Genomic DNA, 22161 nt, shown 5'->3' with positions numbered 1-22161 from the left:
GAACAACAACAAAAAAACCCAATTCAAACATGTTTAAACAATGGAGGGGATTTATTAGGCAATGGACCGAGATCTCAGAAATAGAGTGGGCTTCACCTGGGGTTTGACTCAGCATCTCAGAGATATCATCATCCACCCTGTTTCTTTCTGTTTTCTGGCTTCTGGGACATCAGGCTAATTCCCTATCAAAGTTATCAGATGGCTGACAACAACTCCCAAGGTATAGTGGACATTGTTTTCTTAATGGCCACAAGGCACCCTGAAAACCTTTCCTATGGAGAGTTCTCCGTCTTATAAGTTCTTATTTCCTCAATGTGAAATTCAGAAATTCTCTTTCCCAGTCTCCCTTGCAGCTCTGTGAAATCTGGTGACATGAAGATACAAGCACCATGCAGAAACCCTCCTCGCAAGAGTGGCAGTACTATCTCCAGAAGCAGCAGCTGCAGAGGTTCAGGTGAAAATCCCTAGGGCCCAGCACCCTTTGCCAGTGGGGTATTTGTGCTCATTGGGAGCAACAGTGGTGTTTTCTTTGGAGCAGTTCTACAATAGGATAAATTGTTGTGTGGCCCTAAAGGCGGACTCTGTGGTCTTCCAGAGAGTCTATGGACTCCCTGATATCCTTTAATAAATTTGCTTTCTGCTTAAATTATCCACAGTTCATTTCTATTGTGTGCAAGAACCCTAATACACAGAGATACGCTTTTTCAGCCACATCTAGAGAGACGGGTCACTTTCAGAAATGCCCTCAAAAGAGCTAAGAAACTTCTTTCTCTGATATCTCTGGCAAACCTCTTTTTATATCTCTATAGTCAGAATTGGGTCATGTTTTTTCTTTTCTTTTTTTTCCTGTACTACTGGGGCTTGAGGATGGGATTAAGATAATGATCTAAGGCCTGAGCCACATCCTTATCCCTTAAGGCTTAAGACAAAGAACAAAGAGGGAGAGGTGAGGACATCCAGTTGAGATCAGGATACTAACTTCAGAGAGGGGTGAATGGGTGAAAGTATATGGGAGGTAGAAGAACCACAACACCTACCAGACAGTAACTTACATCAAACCCCTTGAACTTCCAAGCTTGCTCCTCACATGTGTGGAGAAGTCTGCACAAACCACTATATCATGTTGCTGTTGGTCACCACCTGGAACATCTGGACAGAGTCCCCAGGATGGGATACAGCTTCCTTTCCATGGGACTAGTCACATTCTTTGCTGTCTTGTTTCTTCATTCTGCCTTTAACGAGGGTTGGGTCAACAAAGAAAATGGCAATAACTTTCTCTTTAGTTTAATGGAAAATTCCTCTGGAAGTTCACCCCTCATTGATGTACTCCACTTCCTTATTTTTTCTCCCCTATTCTTAGGAGCCAACATCTCTGCAACAATGCTTCCTTCTTCTCACCTCTCAAAGCAAGACTTTACTCATTCTTTGGAACAACCCATCTCTTGCAAATAGATCAGACTATACCCCTAGCAGTATATTTCTCAAAAATTGGAGCCTGTTCTGCGCAATATGCTTTTTAAGTGAATTTTACCCTTAGTACTAGTGACATTTGGGACTGGATAATATTTTTGTTATGAGAGACTGTCCTGTGCATTGTAGAGTGTTTAGAAGCATCTCTAACCTCTATCCACTAGAGGCTAGTAGCATCCTCTCCCACTAAGTTGTGACAACCAAAAATGTTCACTGGAGAGCAAAATTACCCATTTGATAACAAGTAAGCTAGAATAATCCTCTGGGGGAGAGTGTGCTGGGTAAGAGTAGTGGAGTTCTCTCATATTCCAAGTTAGGATGGAGTACATGGGAAACTTTAACTATTCAAGTTTCACCAAAAAGTAAAGGACGGGTGAAGGAACTCACTTCTCCTGTGAGTTATTAATGAACTTATTTGTTCTCCTGACTGTGCTGCAGGAGACTGCTGAATCACCATTTCCCAAGGACAAATATTAATTTTCATAGAGAGTACAGTCTAACCACAAGGTAGAAGATACTTTCCCATCTGTCCTATAATTTCACAAGGCCACCTCTCTCTCTCTTTTTTTTTTTTTTTTTTTTTGAGATGGAGTCTCGCTTTGTCACCCAGGCAGTAGAGCACAATCTCAGCTCACTGCAACCTCCGCCTCCTGGGTTCAAGTGATTCTCCTGCCCCAGCCTCCTGACTAGCTGGGATTACAGGCGCCTGCCACCACGCCCGGCTAATTTTTTTGTATTTTTATTACAGACGGGTTTTCACCATATTGGCCAGGCTGGTTTCAAACTCCTGACTCCAAGTGATCCGCCCTCCTTGGCCTCCCAAAGTGCAGGGATTACAGGCGTGAGTCACCGCTCCCAGCCATGGCCACATCTCTTATAATGAGGTATGACAAATTATTATTCAGCACAGACCTAGTCCACCAATCTTGCTTTCAAATGTATCCTCTTCGGATCATCCCTGAGTAATATTTTTTAAAATTCCCTTAGCTACTCACAGAGTTGGCCAAATATGAGAAATTATTACTTGGAAATGTAATCCTATAGTTTTTTTTTTATGATGGGGGTTGCTATGTTACTTGGTACACAGGTATTTTGGGTTATCTGATCCAAAAGTTTGATATTTCAAACTTTTATCTGTACTGTGGCTTTTAGCTACATTTTTTTTTCCTGGATAATTTTAGCCTTTAGTATTATGAAATGTCCTTAATTACATTTAAGCCGTTTTGGTCTGAATTGTCTGATATCAAAAGAACGACCCTGCATTCCTATTAGTTCCATTTGTCTGGTGTTTTAGTTAGTCCAGGCTGTTACAGACTGGGTGGCTTCAACAACATTGATTTCTTACAGTTATGGAGGATGTGAAGTCTAAGAGCAGGGTGCCAGCATGATTGGGTTTTGGTGAGTGCCCTCTTACTGCTTTGCATACAGACACCTTTTTACTGTATCCTTACGTAGCAGAGTGAGAGAGGAAGCAAGGTCTGTTGTGCCTCTTCTTACGAGGGCACTAATCCTATTCATGAGGGCTCTGCGCTCACAACCTAATTACCTTCCAAAGGTCCCACCTGCAAATACCATCGCATTTGGAACTGAGCTTCAAGAAGTGACTGTTGGCCAGGCGCGGTGGCTCATGCCTGTAATCCCAGCACTCTGGGAGGCCAAGGCGGGTGGATCACGAGGTCAGGAGATGGAGACCATCCTGACAAACACGGTGAAACCCCGTCTCTACTAAAAATACAAAAAGTTAGCCGGGCATGGTGGTGGGCGCCTGTAGTGCCAGCTACTCAGGAGGCTGACGCAGGAGAATGGCATGAACCCGGCAGGTGGAGCTTGCAGTGAGCCAAGACTGCGCCACTGCACTCCAGCCTGGGTGACAGAGTGAGAATTTGTCTCAAAAAAAAAGAAGTGACTGTTAGGGGTACACATTCAGTCCACAGCACCTAGTTTGTCTATTTGTTTCTCTTTAGCCTTTCTGAATCATTTTGTTTTAGGTATGTTGCTTGTACGTACCATAATGATAGTGTATCAGTTAGCTTCTTTGCATAAAAAACCATACCAAAACTTAGTGGCTTAAAAACCAGCCATTTATTTAGCTCATAATTCTGTAGGTTGGCTTAACATTTCTGGTCTGCATTGGCTCAGCTGATCTCTCAGGTGCTTGCTTATGTGTCTGAGGTCATCTAGGGTGTTGCCTGGTGCTTGGATGATCTAAGATAGCCTTGTTCATATGTCCGACAATTAGCAGACTGTTGGTTAGGGCTAGGAGAGTGACTCAACCACGTGTCTCATAATCCAGCAGGCAAGACGGCACACATGGAGGTCACAGGGTTGCAAGTGCAGTAAGAGAGGACAAACCGTGATGACTGAAGTGTCTGCTTGCATCACAACTGCTAATGCCCCATTGGCCAAAGCAGCTCATATCAACGACCCAGACTTAAAGGGTGGAGAAAAAGACTCCACTTCCTGATGGGAAGATCTGCAATGTCATACTGCAAAATCATGACAAAGGGAAAGGAAGAGTGTGTGGCCAATTTTATAATCTATCACATTGGGTTTTCTTTTGTGAGTCATTTTAAAAGTCTTTTTCTTTACTTCCTTTTTTCTTTACTTCCTTCTGTTATTCGATTTTTCAGCTTTAAGCGACATTCATTGATATCATTTAAATATCTCTTGACTCCCATCAATTACCTATTTACCAATAAATTTACTTATTTTACTTTTCCTTTCTGATGACTGTAATGTACTATGAAATGGATCCAAAAAGCAATGTAGATTTATGGGTGGATAGAAGGAAGATCAGATGGACAGATATGAGATAAAGCATGCATAGTAAAATGTTAATGTTAGAATCTAGGTGGTGGGTAGGTGGGCATTCACTGCAAAACTCTGTGCTGTGTCTGAAATTTTTAAAATGAACTATGAAGTTGAGGCAGGAGAATCCTTTGAGCCCAGGAGTTTGAGACCACCCTCGACAACATAGGAAGATTCCGTCTTTGCAAAAAATACAAAAAATAGATAAACAAATAAGCCGGGCATGGCAGTGTGCACCTGTAGTCCCAACTACTTGGGAGGCTGAGGTGGGATAATTGCTTGAGCCTTGGCCTGGAAGGTTGAGGCCGTTGTGAGCCATGATTACACCACTGCACTCTAGCCTGGATGAAAGAGCAAGACCCTGTCTCAAAAAAAAAAAAAAAAAAAAAAAAAAAAAAGAAAAGGAAGTATTGGAAGAAAAAGAACATAGGAGCCACCTTGAGGGTGTTCATATTAGTCAAATCTTGGACAATTTGAGCATCAAAATAAATAATAATAATGGTTTATAATCTACTAAATTGAATAAAAATCCATGGGTTCATGTTGGTATAAACATATAAATGAATAAATACAGGAGAAAAGAAAATTCTTCTTTCTAGAATAATGTCAGCTAATAGATATAGGCATAATAATGAATAAGAAAATTGCCATTTTGCAGTCATCATAGAAATACTAGATTCATGCAAGAATCATCAAAGTATGCTAAAACTAGTGGAAGAAAGTTTAATGTGGAACAGCATTTTATATAGCCTCAAATTATATTCCCACAAATTAGTTGTTAATTACAAAGGGAAAAGAATAATTTTTCCAATGAGAAACCCGGTGGTTTTCATTCTATCTAATCATCCCTCCAACCTTTTTTTTTTGTTTCTATTGGATCTTCCTCCTGCGGCCCTCCACCCTCTCCTTATTCTGGGCTAGCTGTACTTTCTGCTTGCTGCAGAGCTGCCATTTTACGACTTTCCTTAACTGCTTTCCTAGACCTCCTCCTGTGAACTATTTGCCGAACTACCTTATATAAGGGTGGTATAAAGACCTCTGTAAATATATACAATAGATTAATAGATTGGTCATAGAATTCTCTTGAATTACATTTTGTTTGGCACACAGTGGAAGCTCCAAAAATATTTGCTGAATAACTCAGTCTGGTCATCCAAGTGTTACCAAAACTTTGTACCAAGAAGCTTGTAGGATTTGGTTTTCATTTCAATTGTGAAATGAAATTGCATACATTTTGTATATATGCTTACTTTTCTTTTTTAAAATTTATCTTATTACAGTGTTCTACATGTCCAAAGAAACTTCTCTATTAACAAACTAAAGACATGATATCTGAAGGTAATCTTTATGCATAATTTTCTTCTAAGAAACTCAAAATGTGCTTTATATGAAGAATCACTAATAACCATTTACTTACTACTCCCTGCTACTGAGTTTTGAACAGAGAGCTAATGTATGCCTAAGGGAAAATCGATTAAAGAGACATTCTTATATAGCTCCAAAAACGAATTAACAACAACAGTCAGGGTGAAAGGGGGAGGAGGGTGCTCCCTTTAACTTGAAATGCTTAAACAAATACGGGATTTTAGTGAAAATGGGAGTCTTGAAATGTATCCTTAATGTCCAGATACTCACAAGATAACTTTCAATTATCCAGAATTATTTTTTACTCTATAGAGCAATTCTTCCAAAATAGTGCATCAATTTATTCTCAGAAGTTATCTCATTCGAGTAAAGTGACTCTCACCCAAGAGAGACACTGGTAGCAAAGGGCAGTAGTTACTTAAATAGCAGTGAAACCGATACTAGAGAACTGCCAACTGATGAAAATTTAATCAGCAGTATATGGGATTGGAATGGGCTTATACAGGGAATAATTCTGAATATAAGGTGTTCAGTAGTTTCTATTTCTTTAAAATTTTCTGTACAAAGTGGAAAAAATTTACACACCCATGTTTGAAAAATGGGTAATTTTTCTTTCATTCATCAATTTTTAAAGGTAAATATGCTAGTAAATTAAGGAGACAAATAGTTCTCTATCGCACGTTGTAAAAAATCTAGGGCCCTGGTCCTTTACCATTGCCTTTTTTCCATTCCGCACAAGAGATGTGTCTTCCCAGGTGACACAGGAGCCATCCTTGATGTTTTTTGTTTCATCAAGTCTATTTGGGTGTTCCTATTCCATGCTTCTTCCCCTCTAGATTCCCCCATCTACCTCATACTCTAGGTTTATCCTGAGTGTGGAGTAAGGAAGTATGAATACCACATTTACATTTTCCTTTTGTTCACCTTCTCTCTCTTAGACTCTTCCGCTCAGTACCAAAAGGACTTTCTTTCTTGCACTGCAGGAACTTCCCTTACATCAAATTCTTATACTGTTTACTTTCATTTATTGTAAAAATATTACAGTCTTCTGAATCTGACTTCTGTAAGCCTCTTTTCTCCTTAACAACAAAGTCTCCTCCAAAAATCGTAAGTGCTTACTTTCAGGCTATTGTCTCAACGTGGACTTGAAACACACTATTTTGAAACTCAAAGCTGCCTTTAGCAGGGTTCTGTCCATTCAAAGAGGCAACTATTTCCACTGGTTCAATCAGTGGGGTTAATGATAGGCCCAGAACTAGGAATTTTCGAGAAAGAAAATCCATTTACTTAATATTCCCAAAATGTATTTGTTATGCTGAGAACACACACTAAGAATACATGGCATTTCATCACATAGATGAAAAACTAACATCATCATAAGCAAGTTTGGAAGCAGTGAAACACACCCCTCGGAAGGCATTATGAATGCTCCCTAATATCTGATTCTCCCTTCCCAGTCCCGTTGCAGTTTGGCGGAGCCATATGAAAGGTTCTAGCTAGTGAAATACAAGTGGAAGTGGGAGGGCTGAGGCAGTGACAAGCCACTGCATGATGCTATAGATTCCCTCTTCTGCAGCGAAAGTGGCATCTCATGTTGGGACGGCAGAGTTACAAGATCAAAGTGGTCTGGATTGCTCAGACACTGGTTGGAGGACAACTCTAAGCCTGTTCCATATTAGACTTTGTGTGAGCAAAGAACAAATGTTTATTAAGATACTATCTTTGAGTTTAAAATTGAAATTGAGTGCCTGCTATACCAAGTGTTAGAGACATATCGGTATACAAAACACACAATTTTTGCCCTCATGGAGGTTACATTCTAGTGGGGAAGTCAGATAAAAATTAGATCAACAAACAAAATACTTGCAAGTTAGGGTAAGTGTTATGAAGGAACTAATGGCTGCGCTAGAGGTTAACAAGGGAGGGAATGTACTTTAGATAGTATGATGAGGAGAGGAGACCTTTCAACTAAGACATGAAGAAAGGGAGAAAACATTCTAGGTCCCATGAGGCAAGAAAGACCTTGGTGAGTTGAGAAACTAAAAAGACCACTGTGACTCAGTGGTAACAAATGAGGAACAAGAGGCAAAATATGAAGTTGCAGAGAAAGACCATCATGTTGTGGTAGGGAGTTTGGTTTTCATTCTAAGCCATCAGATAGTATCACCTTAATCTTCCTTCGGTCAATGTCACAAAACTAACCATATTTATGTTAACTTTCTTTTCCCCGTCATCTGCCTCAACAAATGTCATGTCCCTCATCTTTCTGATGGCTAATTACTCTCTTTGTATCCTCCCTCCTCTGGTTACCCTTTCTCCTCCTCTTTTCATATACTTTGCTTCTTCATTATCTTCCCAATGGGTCAGTCCTGTCAACCAACCTACAAGACACCACCCATCCCCGACCCTCTTCCATGGGTTATCAACTGGTAATGATTCTACTAACCACTCAGATGTTCTGGCCCCAAAACCAGGATCTATCCTTGACCACTCCCTTTACTTTCCTATGCAATTCATTGGTAAATTCTTCAGTTTTAAACTCAAAGATATTAACCGTTTGGTTCACTCTTGTTAATGTTAGCTTTCATGATCTTGTCTTGATTTCTGAAATGATCTCATGATTTGCCTCCTTGCTTCCATTCTTTCCTTCCTCTAATGTTTTATTTATGCATCAGCCAAGGGTGGCTACTTATTTTAACCTAGAATAACTTAAAATAAACAAAACTTTTTATAAATTGTGGTAAAATAGGCCAGGTGCAGTGGCTCACACCTGTAATCCCAGCACTGTGTGAGGTTGAAGTGGGTGGATCACTTGAGGCCAGGAGTTCGAGACCAGCCTGGCCAATGTTGCGAAAGCCAGTCTCTACTAAAAATACAAAAATTAGCCAGGCATGGTGGCATGCACCTGTAGTCCCAGCTGCTCAGGAGGCTGAGGTAAGAGAATAGCTTGAACCTGGCAGGCGGAGGTTGCAGTGAGCTGAGATTGTGCCACTGCACTCCAGCCTGGGTGACGGATTGAGACTCTGTCTCAAAAAAAAAAAAAAAAAAAAAAAAAAATTGTGGTAAAATAAACTTTTACTATAATGAAAGTAGTCTATGTGCTGCAAAAGTTACAATGAAAAAGACAGGCAAACATAAATAAGAAAATACACATTTCCACTTCCAAAGATTACCACTACTAACACCTTAGGGTATAAGGCCGCTATTTTTTTCATTGTACCTAAATACACAGATGTGCATTTTTAAACCAAAATGGGATGCTGTAACATACTACTTCGTGACTTGCTCTTTTCAGTTAATGATCTTTTCCATGGCAATACAGTTCTATTTTATCCAATACTCAGTCCATCTACATTCATATTTCTTTAATGTTCCTGAAAATGCATTTTATAGTCTGTTCAAACTAGGATCCAATTCAAACTGTTATGTCCCTTAAATTTCTTTTCATAAAGCAGTTGCTTTTTTCATGACAAATTGTTGAAGAGATGGGCCAGTTATCCTGCAGAATGTTTCACCTTCTGGTTTCACCTTCTGTCTAGTTACTTCCTCTGGCATCATTTAGTTTGTTCATCTATCAGTTGTATTTTTTTATAAAGTCTGTTAGATGCAAAGGCTTGATAGATTCAAGTTAAATATTTTTGCCTGGAATATATCATGATGATACTGTATACTACATTCCATCAAAAGACAAACTATCCTATTGAGCTACAACGTGGCCTTTAAAAAATGTAAATTATAAATGTACATAGCTTCCTCTGCATTTATTATACAATACTAAACAAATTCTTCAACTTGGACTACAAGTTTCTGAACGATTTGATGTCTGCTTACTCATCCAACTTTATTCCATCCCAATTCTATTTGTTTTTAAGAGTCTTGTCATATGTTTCGTTTCTATTCCCGAAACATGGTAAGTGCTTGCCTCCTAGGGCCTCTGCACGCAGGCTTTTGGTTTGGAGACTCTCCTTTGCCACTCCACCTCTCTCCACTCTTCTCCTCTCCTGATGTCAACCATCTTCTCAAATTACAGGTGTCGTTTTCAATGTATTTAAAATTTTGTTCTTTCTACAAAACAGCAACCACAGACACAGGTTCATTTTCAGTTCACCTACTCCGGAGAAAACCTACTTTCTTTATCTTATTTAAATTAGGGTCCTCCAAGCGATCTTAATATCTCCTAAATCCCAAGCACCCTGTTTTTCTTCCTGATACTTTTTCCGTTTACCTTAGTATATGTGTCAACCTGACAGGAAGCTGCACGATGGCAGGGGTCTTGCCTACCAGGTCCCCTGTGCACTCCGTTCCTGTGCACAGCAGCCCGTCAACAGTAGCTTAATAAACATCATAGGTCACAATAACCCTGGGACCGCATCTTGGGGAGGTAGCCGCAAACTCTCGCCGGTGGCAGTGACAGGAGTACTTCTCCAGGGGGTTGTTCGAGTGGATGAATACTCTTACGTGAAAGTGCTCAGTACACCACTGCGGCAAGAAGGAGGAAGGGAAGAATTCCAGATGCGGAGAAAGTAGTATTTTACAGCATAGCACAGCCTGAACTGGGTCCAGGAGGGCGTCGCCGCCGCGACACCTTCACGTGACCGCGAACGGCTTAAGGACCCCCGCATCCAGTGCGCTTGCGCTGGAGCTCCCGGAAGTGGCCGGACCCGGAACGCAGGCGGAGCGCACGTCCGTCAGCCCGTCAGTCCGCCAGTCCGCCAGACCAGTACCTCTCTCTTCTCGGCCGTCGTAGGCTGTCCGCTGTCTGTTTGGCCCGAACGGCGGCGGAGGCGCTGATCATGGCGACGTTCATCTCGGTGCAGCTGAAAAAGACCTCAGAGGTGGACCTGGCCAAGCCGCTGGTGAAGTTCATCCAGCAGACTTACCCAAGCGGCGGGGAAGAGCAGGCCCAGTACTGTCGCGCGGCGGAGGAGCTCAGCAAGCTGCGCCGCGCCGCAGTCGGTCGCCCGCTGGACAAGCACGAGGGCGCGCTCGAGACGCTCCTGAGGTGGGCGCGGGGCTGGGAGTGGGTAGTTTGTTTGCCAGCAGTCCCTCGCCGCCCCTCTTCCTGTCTCCCCCCTTCCCTCAATCCTGTAACCTGGGCCGAGCCGCCCCGCCCCGGCCTGACCGGGCGCGTAGGTGTGGTCTGCATTCTTTGCTGGTGAAAAGGACCCGCCCTGCAGGCCGGCTGTGACTGCCCGCTTGTCTTGCCTGCCCGCCTGCCCCAGCCCTTGGTCGGCGAGGGCTCCGTCGATCAGGTGCCTGGGAGCAGCAGTCTGCCATGTACTGATTTCTCTTGCCACATTTACTTAGAAGTAGTTTTCACTTTTTTGGGTCTCTGAAGCTTCCCCTTTCCCCCCATTTTTCCATCACTGTCTTTCTTGGGCCAAATTTAGATTTCATAATAGTAGTTGCTTGAAGGAAGTGGGCGAAGTGAGGGAATTGGGACACTGGACCAAATGTCTGAGCAACTCATCACATTGTCCACATGAAATGGACCATCTTCCTCAGTTCAAAATAATCAAATGACAGATGGAGAATTCTGAAAGTTAGGAGCTACAAGTATTTGAAATAAAACTCTGGTTACGTAATAGAACCGTTCAAGGTAGGTTGTTTAAAAGCAGTTTGTTCACAAACAGGTATATACATAATAGAGTAAATTTGTTATTTTAGCAAATGCTTATTTAGCTCATTCTGATTTAATGAGGGTTCGTTTCATTATACTTAATAGTTATAAGAACATTTTAATAGGATTTTTTAGTTAAAAATTTCTTTTGCCTACCTTGTTCATCTCCGTATAGTATATTCTATTTGTTTCACAAGAGAATCACAACTATATTCCAATCCAAGTAGTAGAAACCCAGGCTAAACTAGCTTGAGCTGAGAAAAGACTTATTCTGTCGGGCACGGTGGCTCACGCCTGTAATCCCAGTACTTTGGGAGGCCAAGGCGGGTGGATCACGAGGTCAGGAGATCGAGACTACCCTGGCTAACCCGGTGAAACCCCGTCTCTACTAAAAATACAAAAAATTAGCCTGGCGTGATGGTGGGCGCCTGTAGTCCCAGCTACTTGGGAGGCTGAAGCAGGAGAATGGCGTGAACCCGGGAGGCGGAACCTGCAGTGAGCTGAAATCGTCACTGCACTGTAGCCTGGGTGACAGAGCGAGACTCCGTCTCAAAAAAAAAAAAAAAAAAAAAAAAGAAAGAAAAGACTTATTCTGCTAACTGAAAAGTCTAGGGATATTCTTTCCTTAGCTTTAGGTATCACTGGAGATCGTCTTGCCTCCATGATGCTTCCCTCGAAAGCTTTGTTCCTGTATTGAGAGAGATGGCTGTAGTGTAATTACAATCGTCCACAACACTCAGTATCTTACAGAAGAGAGTGCTTTTCTCCTTAGCTCTGGTGGAAGTCCATGGGAGGCTTCTGGGTTTGTTTGCACCCATTTATGATGGTGGGAAATGGGCTAAGTTAATTGCCCTTATCTGAGTCTTTCAACCGATTTAATTTCCTCTTACCCCATGTGTCAAAGCAAGATGAGTCCGGACTGGGGAAGGGTTGGTTCTCCAAAGGAAGGGATATTGAATAGATTGCTCAGAGGAATTAAGACCCCTTGGTTTCAAATTTTTAGAGCTAGAACTGTTGGGCTGCAAGGGTAATTAGTCTAATAGCATAAGCAATTTTTTTTTAAGTTAACTTAGGAATACTTAGCCATTCTTTAGAATTAACATAATTAAACAATTTCAAGGTAATTTTTATGTAGGCATGAATAGCATTCAGTGAGGATTTTCCATTAGTAATATTAAGAAAACATAGTTGTGGTATAATGAACCCTGTGATAAAAATCTTGTTGAATATATCAAATTTGGTTCCAGCCCTCAGATTTGGGGTCTTCAGAAGCAATTGGTGCATGGGTTTTAGACTAACAGACGTGGGAGGTTGGTGGATAATGGTTTGGATAAGGTTCTCCTGTAAACTTTAAAACTTAATTCATTTGTTCATTCTTTTATTCTTTTTACCAGACTTAAATGTGTGAACTGTTCCTAGGTAGTGAACCTGTTGTAGATATAGTCTCTTTGAAACTAACCATGTTTCTTTAGCCACCTCTATATAATCCCCTCCTGCCACATTAATTCAACAAATATTAAGTATTTTCACTTTTTGGTCTTCTAGAGGGGTTAGGGTAAGCTTGGAGATATTACTAAGGTTTATAATGGAGATAGGTACAGAGGTTGCTTAGGAATATATGCTGTAAAATTAGATGTGAATCAGTTGTGTGATGTTCATTCAAATCCGGCAGAATATTTTACTTTTAATAATGATGTTTGGATAATTGTGTAAACTTAACATTAATTTTTTAACTTAATGAACTTTTAAACTAATGAACTTTTAAAAAGAGAGTTTAATTCCTAAAGAATTGAAGCTAGCTTGGTAAGTCCTGATATGCAGCTCCATATATAGCTTCAGTGATAGACTTGTTTTCCTATTACTAACTTGTAGGTGTTCTATTAAAATTTCCTACAATGTACATTTATGCATATTATAATAATGAGAATGAGTACTTTAAGTACTCATTTGTTCTGGGTATGGTAGCATGCACTCATAATTCCAGCTGAGGCAGAAGTATCACTAGAGCCCAGGAGTTTGAGGCCAGCCTGAACAACATACTGAGACCCTGTCTCAAAACAAAACAAAACAAAACAACAACAACAAAACCCTTTTGTATGATACTTCTTCCTTTATAAAGTGGCTGTTACTAAAAATTGATTAGACCTTGGTAAATGGTGACCTAGGGTGATCAAATGGGAACCCTGCTGGTTTTTTATTTTTTATTTTGTATTTTATTTGAAGCTCCAGATATACCAGTTACCAGCATTGTGTAATTTCTTTTGTGGTGATCAATTTCTTTAGAGAGAAAGCTTCTAGTCTCCTTCTATTAAAAAGTCTGCTTATCAGCTTTCTAAATTTTATCCTGGGGAACGGAGGTTGGGGATCTTAACAATCATGTATGCAGTCTGTCAGGTACATCTATTTTTAGTATGACACCTGCATTAGGGTTAGATTCATTTCTATGTGGCAGATCCCAAATTATCTGAGTTAATATTTTATTCTTTTGTAAAAAGTTGGCAGGTAGGTCGTTCTGGTAGCCCAGGGCTGGTATAGTGGTTCTGCAAAGTTAATTGGGGCTCAGATTCCTTTCAGCTTTCTGCTGTTTAAAACCTAGAATATTGTTCTCAGGTCCAGGTTGCAATCATCCAAGTTCCGGGTACAGGGCTTGCCCTTTAGGGTGTTTCCTGGCAACTGTTCCACAACACCCTGCCTATATGTTACCAGCCATCATGTGTGTCCACTTCTCATAGGATGCTGGGAAAAGGAATTTTCGTTATGAACAGCTGTATACTCAGCTAAAGATACATGGTTTTGTTAATAAGGAATAGGATAGACTGATAATGATGTAGTCAGTTAGCACTCCCTACCCCACTTAACAGTGCTTGATCTCCACCTTAGTTGTATTTGATATCTCTGACTTTTTTTTTTGAGGCAGAGTTTCGCTCTTGTTGCCCAGGTTGGAGTGCAATGGCTCTATCTTGGCTCACTGCAACCTCCGCCTCCCAGATTCAAGCAATTCTCCTGTCTCAGCCTCCTGAGTAGCTGGGATTTATAGGCATGCGCCACTCTGCCCGGCTAACTTTGTACTTTTAGTAGAGACGGGTTTCTCCATGTTGCTCAGGCTGGTCTCGAACTCCTGACCTCAGGTAATCTACCCGCCTCGGCCTCCCAAAGTGCTGGGGTTATAGGCCTGAGCCACTGCGCCGGGCCAATCTCTGACATTTTTCTAAGAGTGAACCTACCCTCAGAGCAGAGAGGATCTGGGAGCTTGAGGTTTTCTTTGAAGGATTTTCGACCACACCTTCTCGTTCCACCCTCACATTGAACTATATTCAGAGGTACCTCATGTTTCTTAATTCAGATCCTTTCCTGGCTTCTCTGGCATGATTTGGCTTCTGCTTTGGCTCCCTTCCCTCTTAGCCAGTTAAGATTTTGGCTTTCTCTTTTTTATTCACTTTTCACGTTTCAATAAATTTTGTTGAAACCTCTTATATCCTGTGTGCCCTTTCCCATTCTTTTTGTCCATGTTCATGTACATCTTTTACATTTTTAAATTCTTGTTTTAGTGGGTTTTGGTGGGAAGCAAAGAAGGGTGTTTATTCTGATTTATTTGTTTAACTGTAAGAGGAAGGTGTTTACATTTTCAGCTCTCCACAGTGCTTGTAACAATTTACATTCTCATCAGCAGGTATATGGGAGTATTTTATTCCTCCGTATCCTTGCTAATACTGATTAATAATTTAATTTATTGCTGTTTGCTAAACTGATGGGTGAGAGGTAATATCTTTAGTTTGCATTCCTCTTATTTTACTGAGGTTGAACAGTTTATGTTTACTGGCCACTTTGTTTCTTTTTCTGTGATTGCTTGTTCTTTTCTTTTGCCCATTTTCTATGAGTTGTTTTTTCCTGACTAATTTGTAGGAGTTGTAACATTTTCTGGATATTTATACTTTTTTCATTATGTATGTTGCAAAAATCTTCCAATATTTTTCTTGTCTTTCAACTGTGTTTATGTTATCTTTTGTCACTTGGAAGTTCCCCCAAAATGTTGTCATCTCATAATCTGTAGTTAAGATTTTTTTTCATATTCCTAATGTGCATGTGTTATGTGCGATTTTCCTCCCTCAGATTTGCCAAAGGTTTGCAGCCACCTTTTCTTTGTTTAAAACCAAGGCTTTTTGGTTGGTTTTCTGCTCTTATCATTCATTTTTTAAAAAAAATGTTCTTTGTTCCCTTTTTCTGTCTTTTTGTATTGATTGGTTAGTTTTCCATCTTTCTGGTTTTTCTAATATATTTTAGGACTGTGTATTTTTTTCTCAGTCTGTATTGGTTGCGTCCTACTATCTTTTTCATTTGCAAAATGAAGTTGATGGAATACTCTTTTAATTTCTGAAATATTTTCTACACAGTCGTGTTTTATAGATCAGGAAAGAAAATGTTCTGTTTTACTTCACAACTGTTGTTTGGATTCTGATTGTTGATTTGGTGGTGAACATACTGTTTGCAGAACGTTTCCTTGTCCCACGGCCATGAAAATTTAGGCTTGCAGACGGTTTGAAGGGTGAGTAAAGCAGGGTTTTATTGGGTGAAAAGGAAGAACGGGGGAAACAGGAACTCTCGCAAGGCTAGAGTCCCAGCTGGAGCACATTCCGCCTGCAGTTTGAATCTCAGGTTCCACACAGGAAGAGGCGGGGCCAGGCTCCTCCCTGTAGAACTTCTCGAGGCTCCACCTTAGTGAACAGGCTGGTTGGAGTTTCTCCAGGGACACCCTCCCACCTGGCTGTCTCAATATTGAGATAATATTAGCACAATGACATTGCTACAATTTGTTAACCAGATACTAATGGAGAGTCTGTGTGAACCATACTATAGGAGACAATGTGGAGGATATAAAGATATACTTGGTCCCTGGTCTCAAGGAATATCTGTAATTGGCAGACCTTTTTGGCTCGGTAATTTTATTCCACATAGATGAATACATAAGGAAAGATTTAAAATCTGATTGTTTTTATGTGTTTTGACTTTTCTGGTGTTTAGTAAATAGCTTATCAGGACTATTATCATTCTGTGTATCTGTAAGAAGAATCTTCTGAGGTGCTTTACACAGAATGTTTAATCCCACACAGCTATCTTTATGGCAGAACTGGACTAAGATCCTGACCTCTTGATTCCCCAGCTAGTTACTTTTTGCCATACTCTCTGCTGCAGTAGTGCTTGATTAATGATTTTTCATGTGTTAAATTGGGTGAGGAAAGAAGTGTGAAAATAAAGTTCACAAAGAATATATGAACTGCAGCCAATATCTCTGGCCCAGCTCTTCTGATTCCCTTGTTTCTTCCTCTAGTTGGTGGTCTGGAGTTGCACATCCCTAAATACAGATTGGAGCTGAATAAGGTTGTGTCAGTTAGCATTGCTGTATTATTTTGGCCACGTGAATTGGTTGTTCTTGATCCCATACCTTCCCCTTAAATTAAAATTTTTTTTTCCGGCTGGGTGCGGTGGCTCATGCCTGTAATCCCAGCACTTTGGGAGGCTGAGGCGGGTGAATCACGAGGTCAGGAGTTCAAGACCAGCCTGGCCAAAATGGTGAAACCCTGTCTCTACTAAAAATACAAAAAATTAGCTGGGCATTGTGCGAGTGCCTGTAATCCCAGCTGCTTGGGAGTCTGAGGCAGAGAATTGCTTGAACCCGGGAGGTGGAGGTTGCAGTGAGCTGAGATTGCACCTCTGAACTCTAGCCTGGGCGACAGAGTAAGACGCTGTCTCAAAAAAAAAAAAAAAATTTTTTTTTTTTTGCTTTTTCAAAATTAAATGTATAATTTAATCTTTATTTAAAAATTTTAGCATTTTTGTTTTTTAAGACAGGGCCTTGCTCAGTTGCTCAGTTGCCCAGGCTGGAGTACAGTGGCGCCACAATAGCCTACTGCAACCTCGATCTCCTGGGCTCAAGCAATCCTACTTCAGCCTCCCAAGTAGGTACATACCACCACACTTGGCTAATTATTAAATTTTTAGTAGAGAAGAGGTCTTGCAATGTTGCCCAGGCTGATCTTGAACTCCTGAACTCAAGTGATCCTCCTGTCTTGGCCTCCCAAGTGCTGGGATTACAGGTGTGAGCCACCATACCTGGCCAATTTTTTTTTTTTTTAAACTAGAATTTCTAATGGGAATTTGTCCTGTACCTATTTGTAGTATTTTCAGAGAAATGTATTTATTTCCTAGTTTCTTTTTCCCCATGAGATTTTTAAGTTGAGTTATTATATATTTGTGCCAAAGTGGTTAAGTTTTATAAAATACTGGAGAACATATATAAGCACTTCTACATAGTTGCAAAATAATTATCTATACCATTTGTCATACATGTGCTACTGTGTGTCCAGGCTCTATTTTAAGGATTTGATATACAGTATACAGTACCATTTATTCCTCACCCTTAAAGGAGGTAGTATTACTCTTTAGGAAAGGTTCAGAGAGATTGAATAATTTTTTCATGATCACTTAGCTAAGAGTTGGGATTCAAACTCAGGGCTATCTGACTTGAAAGACTGTGACATCATACATTTTAAATATATTTGGGATTTTATAGTTTTGGTGAAAAAATTTGCTTATTTCTAAAATAGAATCTATAAAGACACCAATTTTTTTGCAGTATTATTTTCCACAGTGTGCTAGTTTTTACCAACTCCACGGCTTAGAATACTGGCTTTCCCTGTGCCTACTTGTACAAAACTTGCAGCCTAGGTCTACTTTGTTAGAAATACATTCTAGGCTAGAATCTGCTGCTGTAGTAAAGTGTACTTAAATGTTAAAGAGAAGGGTGTGGTAGATTCTTTTGTTTCTGTGGGTTGCTTACCTAGAGAACTTTGGTACTTGAGATCTAGGCTGAACTGTGAGGGTAATACCTTGTGGAATTATATTGAAGGAGTAGCTTATGGTAGTTGGGTCTCCTGGAACAGCTTTTTGCTTGTGGTGACTGCAGTTAGCAATGGCTACTTTCTTTTGTAAAGGTTCATTGATCTCTCTCATTTTGTTGGAGTTTTCTCCATACCGATCAGACATTGTTGATTTCCAGTGACTGCCCTCCTGTTGTACTTTTATTTCAACTTCTAAATCTGTCCTAAGATAGCCATTTTACTTTGAGGATTTCATCACATAGCTTCGAATCATTCAGATATAGGATATAAATGCACTGTTCCCCCCATACAGCTCAGGTTTTGTTAGTTGGCTTCAAAAACTTTGGGGTGAAGAGAATGGGTATAAAAATTTTAGTGCATTCAGTTTAGCCATTCTTTCTTTCCCCACCCATTTGCAGAGCAAGTAACCTCATTTCCTACTACTGCCTTCCTTGTTCACTTTATAGCAAGGGTCAGCAAAATAAGGCCTGCTCAGCTGCCTGTTTTTGTATGACGTATGGGCACTGCTCCAGGGGGTTAGCATGGTGACTGTTGGAGAACTAGCTTAGCTGTTTGCCTCTGTTCCATTCTCCCCTTTGCTTCTAGCTCCTGTCCCCCTGGCCAGTGGCCATGCTTTATTGCTGCCCAGACTTACTCTGGTGCTGCCTACACATTGGGTATTCTGCTTGGCAGTGGCTTGGCACTAAATGGTAGAATCTCAGTCTGGAAATTGGTGACTCAGCAAATTATCTCACCTCCAACCAGCTGGGGCAGGTGCCCATGGTAGGCCCTCCTTGAGAGTTTTGGTCTCATTGGGGCAGAGTAAAACTGACCATGTCGGTCACTCCTCCCATCTCCCCATGGCTCCTCTCCATCAGACAGGTACTTTTTCTTTGGAGAATGTCTCCAGGATGGCACCCGGGCGGCTGTGTGCCACAATTTTGGGATGGCCCAACCTAGGCAAAAAAGGTAGAGGGCAGGGTTTTTTCTCTTGTTATATAAGTACTTACATAATTATTACATGCTTGATTTAGCCCTTTTCCCAGCAGAGTCTAGAATATCACTGTTTAGAAAAAAGTTTGCCAGTCCTGGCTCTATGGTCATATTGGCCTCCTTGCTGTGCCAAGCACACCTTTAGGCATGGTTGCCTCAGGCATTTAGCGCTTGCTGTTCCCTCCTTATGGGCTTGTTCTTTGATAGCTCCTGTTCATTCACAAACCAGAATTTTAGGTTTTAGTTTTCAGAGATAGAAGAAAACTTTGCATTTTACTGATTCATTTGCTTGGGGCTAGCAACAAAACAGCAAATAGATCCAGTCTTTGCTTTCATGGAATTTAGAATCCTTTGAGATAAAAGGCAGTAAACATAATCCCACAATTAATATATCACAAATTGTGTTAAATCATATGAAGGAAATGTTCAGGGACCTGAGAGATTATAAATGGAGGGGGAACTAATTTTAAAAAGGGGTTATATTGACTTTTTTTTTTAAGACAAGATTTCACTCCATGGCCCATCCTGGAGTACAGTGGTGGAATCACAGCTCACTCCAGCCTTGACCTCCTGGGCTCAAGTGATCCTCCCACCTTATCCCCCTGCATAGTTCCCTGGGGACTGTAGGCCCACCACCTCACCTGGCTAATTTTTTGTGTGTATATGTATAGAGATGAGGTCTCACTATGTTGCCCAGGGTGGTCTCAAACTCCTAGGCTCAGGTGATTCTCCTACCTCAGCCTCCCAAAGTGTTGGGATTATAGGCATGAGCCACAGCGCCTGGCCTAGATTGACTTTATCACTTCTGCTGCCACCATGGACTACATTGATCCGTGCTAGCGTTGTCTCTTGACTGGATTACTACAGTAGCTTCCTAACTGATCTCTACTTCTGCCCTTGCACACCTGCAGTCAGTTTTCTACACAATAGTCATGGTGACTCTATGAAAATAAGTCATGTCACTGTTTTGTCCAAACCTTTTGGTGGTTCACCCTCTCACATTATATAGTAAAACTCAGAAGTCTTACAGTTGCACTCAAGGCATCATTACTACTTTGACTTCACTATTTTCTCCCTTGCTTACTCTATGGCCATATTGGTCTCCTTGCCATGCTAGATACTTTCTCAAGTACGCTCTTATCCCAGAGTATTGGCACTTGATTTTCCCTAGATTGGAAATCCTCAGATATCTGCTTGGCTCACCTTACCACCTTTTTCACGCCTTTTATAGTCATGCTGTTTTAAAGTTAAAGCTTTTTTTTCATGTAGTCAAATGACCATGTTATTTAAAATGACAACCTTCTTACCTCTCCCCATATATTCACTTTATTCCTCTTATCTCTTTATTCTCAATGGCACTTACCACTGTCTTCTATATAATATTTTTGCTTGTTTGTCTTCCCCTCTAAAAGCTTCACAATAGCACAGATATTTAGATGTTTACTGCTGAATTCTTAATGTCCTAAAACTGTGTTTGGTGCATAGTAAGCTCTTGGTATATATTTGTTGAATGAATGAATGAGGAACTTTCTTTGATAACAGTGTCAGCCTAGACAGAAGTGAGAAATGGTGATAAAAAGAGTGAAGGCCCTGAGCAAGGAGAGCATATAATTTAGTGACTAGAATGTATAGTGAATATCCTGAGATGAGGCTGGAGAGTTGGATGATAGCCAGATCCTGTAAGATCTTCAACATTTTTGGATGTAATTTTAAGTATAATGGGAATCCACCAAAGGGTTTCAGTACTTAATACTTTAGAGTTTATTTTCTGAGTACAAAGATATTCTCCTACATAGTACAACTTTCAAAGTGAGGAAGTTGGCATTGATTCATTATTACCATATAATCCATAGAATTCATTCAAATATTGCTGATTTTCCCAATATTATTTACAGGTTCAGGATCTAATCTAGAATCATGCAGTGCATTTAATTATTATGTCTCTTTAATCTCCTTCAGTCTGGACCAGTTCTTCAGTTTTCTCTTGTCTTTGATGACCTTGACGTTTTTGAAGAGGACAGGCTAGGTTTTAGAATTTTCCTCAGTAAGGGCTTGTCTCATTTTCTTGTGATTTCTGCATTTTTGCATAGGAGTGCCAGCGAAGTAATGCTGTGTTCTTTCTAGTGCTTATCAGGAAAAATATGATGTGAATTTGTTCTGTAGTGGTAATGTTTATTTTTATCACTTGGTTAAGATGGTGTTTGCCAGGTTTCTTGACCTTACAGTTAATAAGTATGTTGTACTAATTAGTAAATATTTTGTGGGGAGATACTTTGAGACTATGTAATATCCTGTTTCATTACACACTTTTCATTATTTTAGCCTTTATTGATGAACCGTGCCAGAATTAGATACCATACTCTGAAAGGTACCAAATGGTAATTTTTCTTTTTCTTTTTTTTTTTTTGAGACAGAGTCTCGCTCTGTCGCCCAGGCTGGAGTGCAGTGGCCGGATCTCAGCTCACTGTAAGCTCCGCCTCCCGGGTTCACGCCATTCTCCTGCCTCAGCCTCCCGAGTAGCTGGGACTACAGGCGCCCGCCACCTCGCCCGGCTAGTTTTTTGTATTTTTTTAGTAGAGACGGGGTTTCACCGTGTTAGCCAGGATGGTCTCGATCTCCCGACCTCGTGATCCGCCCGTCTCGGCCTCCCAAAGTGCTGGGATTAAAGGCTTGAGCCACCGCACCCGGCCCCAAATGATAATTTTTCTAATTTCCTCTAGATTATGGTACTGTAGGGTAGAGTTTTCCCTATTCACCTGTTTATTTACTTCAGAGTGGTGTTCTTATTTTCCTCAATGGATTATATTTTACTGTTACTTATATTAGTTAGATTGGTTCTATGCTTGGCCATTGGGAGCCTCTTAAAGCTACCTCCTGTGCCCTTTTGACATGTCCTCATCATTTTTTGAGTACTTCCTTAACTTTCTGGCATAGCAAGATGTTTTAGGCTTGAATATTGAATTTTTTCAGTCTCAGCCCTGGATTCAGCAGTTTCTCTAAGGAGCACTTGGCTCCTTTTAATGCAAAAGA

General features: G+C 40.7%; 1 protein-coding gene and 1 long non-coding RNA gene across 3 annotated transcripts in view; one reads left to right on the top strand and one right to left on the bottom strand.

The window, feature by feature from the left end:
- Positions 1-8700: 8700 nt before the first annotated feature.
- Positions 8701-10226, bottom strand: LOC106997152 (uncharacterized). Its single transcript, XR_001443280.3, has 2 exons — positions 9869-10226; positions 8701-9708 (listed from the first exon to the last, which is right to left on the bottom strand). It is a non-coding gene; the product is annotated as an uncharacterized LOC106997152 (long non-coding RNA).
- Positions 10227-10341: 115 nt separating this feature from the next.
- The window catches only part of PDCD6IP (programmed cell death 6 interacting protein), a 73586-nt gene continuing 61766 nt past the window's right edge, over positions 10342-22161 (top strand). For both annotated transcript variants that reach the window (XM_015132340.3, XM_015132339.3), the window contains exon 1: positions 10342-10645. In XM_015132340.3, coding sequence (XP_014987826.2) covers positions 10437-10645 — 209 coding nt within the window. In that variant the 5' untranslated portion in view covers positions 10342-10436. The remainder of the gene's footprint in view (positions 10646-22161) is intronic.

This window comes from Macaca mulatta, chromosome 2 (assembly GCF_049350105.2).
Source record: "Macaca mulatta isolate MMU2019108-1 chromosome 2, T2T-MMU8v2.0, whole genome shotgun sequence".
Classification (NCBI taxonomy): domain Eukaryota; kingdom Metazoa; phylum Chordata; class Mammalia; order Primates; family Cercopithecidae; genus Macaca; species Macaca mulatta.
This window is presented reverse-complemented; position numbering and strand designations above follow the sequence as displayed.